Source organism: Phytophthora parasitica, assembly GCF_000247585.1.
Source record: "Phytophthora parasitica INRA-310 unplaced genomic scaffold supercont2.18, whole genome shotgun sequence".
Taxonomy (NCBI): Eukaryota; Oomycota; class Peronosporomycetes; order Peronosporales; family Peronosporaceae; genus Phytophthora; species Phytophthora nicotianae.
The window spans coordinates 879,115-881,786 of record NW_008649004.1 but is presented as its reverse complement, the minus strand read 5'-3'; the positions used below and the strand labels follow the sequence as shown (position 1 = coordinate 881,786).

The window sequence follows — 2,672 nt, the reverse complement described above, 5'->3', positions numbered from 1 at the left end:
ATTTATCTCTACAAACTCGAACCTGGTCGACGCCTCTCTCGTTGCATGCTTCTGAAGCCTCAAGCAGAGGTCACTGGTGGTAACTCGTCAGAGGCAACATACGCCCATGCGCTAGACTTTAGTGTCGATGGAGCCTTCCTTCGGACTCAGCACGGTTCGATGCTATACTTCTGGGACCTTCGCCAGCATGCAGGTACGCGCGTGGCGTCGGTGACTACTCTTCGCAACGTCCAATGGCACACACATAACACTTCTATCGGATGGGAGGTCGGTGGGTTACTGTTGAACTCCCAAGACAACGACCGTGTGGTGGCGAATAGTACACGAGGGCTCACACTCGTTTTAAACGGAGATGGAGATGTCGACCTGGCCCCGTTCCCGTGTCCCCCTTCAACAGTGAAAGACTCTGACAATTGCTGGTTATCAAGAAGAATGCCACAAGCTCATCTAACAAAACAAGTGTCCTTGTTTGGTTCACCTTCGGGTCATCCGCCAGTATCCGGTGACTTTGCGCTTCGAGGAAGCCTAGTCATCACAAGCAGTCAATATGACCCAGCAATCTGTCAGTGGCGAGTGGAAAAGGAGCTTGCGGACGTCCAACCTCGACCTGCATGCCAGTACGATCAAGCGCTTCGTAACAGACTGCAAGTGCTGGGATTGAAAGATGTCTACTTCGACAATGGTACGCTAGATGAGAGCTACGAAGGGAGAGTTCTACCGCGAAAGTCCGGTGGAGATGTTTCGCATGCGGTGGTTGCACGTGGAGCTGAAAGGCAGACACAACGCTTTGAAGCTCCTGATCTAGCGTTGACATTATCCTACGTGCATGGCTTCAACCACCGAAGCATGAGTGTGAACCAGTCGCTTGCGTGTCTTGGGAACGGGTCGTACATGTATGGTGCTGGTCCACTGCTAACTGTACGTCACCTTCATTCACTTGGCACTCGACAGCGTATTGTACCGTCAGGACTTCAGCACTCTGTGTCGTGTATCGTCAAGCATCCTTCAGAGCCGATTCTAGCTGTCGGGAGTCGTAGAGATGACCGTGTTGTGCTGCTACGAACAGAGAAGACATCTGCGACTGGATCAACTACTGGAGATTCGTTCCAGCAAGTCGCAACACTCAAGGCCAGCGTGATTCCCACCAGCGACAAGAAAACGCTAATCGCCGTGGATTTCTGCGACTCTAACGACAGCAATACGCGGAATGTCCAAAGCGATTTAGCTGCTGTGATCTGGAAATGTACTCGAAGTCACGTACACACAGTAGTGTTTTACGCATGGAAGCGTCAGCTGTTGTTATCTCACACGACAATGACGCGGTTGCCTGTTCTTTTTGGTAAGTTTGTGGGAGCTTCGGACACAGGAGTGACGTTTGTTAGTGGCGGTGTGGATCACCTCACGTTTTGGGACTTGAATCCTGCTACTGGACATGTGATCGCTCAACAAGGAGTATTCGGACGTCATGCTCTAGTACAAACCATGATGTGTGTTGTCCACGTAGCTCCGTTTGTAGTGACGGGAGGTGCAGATGGTTCTGTCGTATTATGGGAGAGCAGTGTTGCAGCTCACACCATTCAGCCGTCAAGTAGCTCAAGGCATAGTTCGAGTGGGGACGGAGTGGTAGCATTAGAGCATCTACAAGCTTCACAAGTTGTGCTCGGCGCCCTACGCAACGGATCACTTGTGGTTTGGAAATATACAACTGCACGTAGCCCTACACGAACCAGAGTATCTGGAGGTCGAATTCAAGCCAGCGCGTTCTTGCAGCTCATGAGAGTTATTACCGTGTACGACGCTACCAAGCCTAGAACAACTAGCACACTATCCCCATTATATAGCTCGAGTACTGCAAGAAAATCCTCGAGTGACGACACGTACGTGCAAGGAATGCGTCTACTGGATGATGCAGCTCTGGCCGCCGTCGTCCTGAGTACAGGTGAAGTGCTATCGGTCGATCTGGAGCCAATTATTGAAGAATCAACGGTGATGAACCAAGCCATCGCTGCATCAAATGAAGTTAGTGAGAAAACGAAAGTTCTGATAAATTTCAGTAGCGAGATCAACGATATCGCTCTACACCCTCGAGATCTCCGGTGGGCATCTGCTAGTTCCGATGGATACGTGCACGTTTGGAATCTTCACACGAATTTGCTGTCACAACAGCAGCTTATGCCTAGTTCACCGCGTTCACTAGCGTGGAGTTCAACCGGTGAACACCTCGCAGTGTCTCTCGCTGATGGTACAGTTGCCATTCTAAATGGAACGACATTGGAACCATTACTTCAGTTCTCTTGTGGAGACGCCGAGACTGTGTCAAATGCACAGAACAGACCAACTATCCCAAAATGGTGTACAGTGGTGAAATACTCTCCTATACTAAGCCAAACCGGGTCGAATTCAACCCGTAGCTGGCTGGCGCTAGCTTGTAGAGACTACAATATCTACGTCTACTCGGTCGAGAACACAGGAGCGGATGTGTCGCCTGTATATTCGCTTCGACACACATTTGTTGGCCACACAGCACCAATTGAGGCTTTGGACTTCTCTCTCGATGGCGAGTTTCTCCAATCTGCTACCTCAAGCAACGACAGACAACTGCTCCGCTGGGCTCTGCAGAAGGAGCCTGTAAACAGTGATCCAGCTAAAGACACAGCGTCTGGGTGGGCTCT

General features: G+C 50.6%; 1 protein-coding gene across 1 annotated transcript in view; it reads left to right on the top strand.

Annotated features, from left to right (window-relative positions):
* The window catches only part of PPTG_22559 (hypothetical protein), a gene marked incomplete at its 5' end in the record, with an annotated part of 8,841 nt that overhangs the window by 2,994 nt on the left and 3,175 nt on the right, over window positions 1-2,672 (top strand). The window contains one exon of the mRNA XM_008904802.1: window positions 3-2,672. Within this exon, the coding sequence (XP_008903050.1) occupies window positions 3-2,672 (2,670 nt within the window). The remainder of the gene's footprint in view (window positions 1-2) is intronic.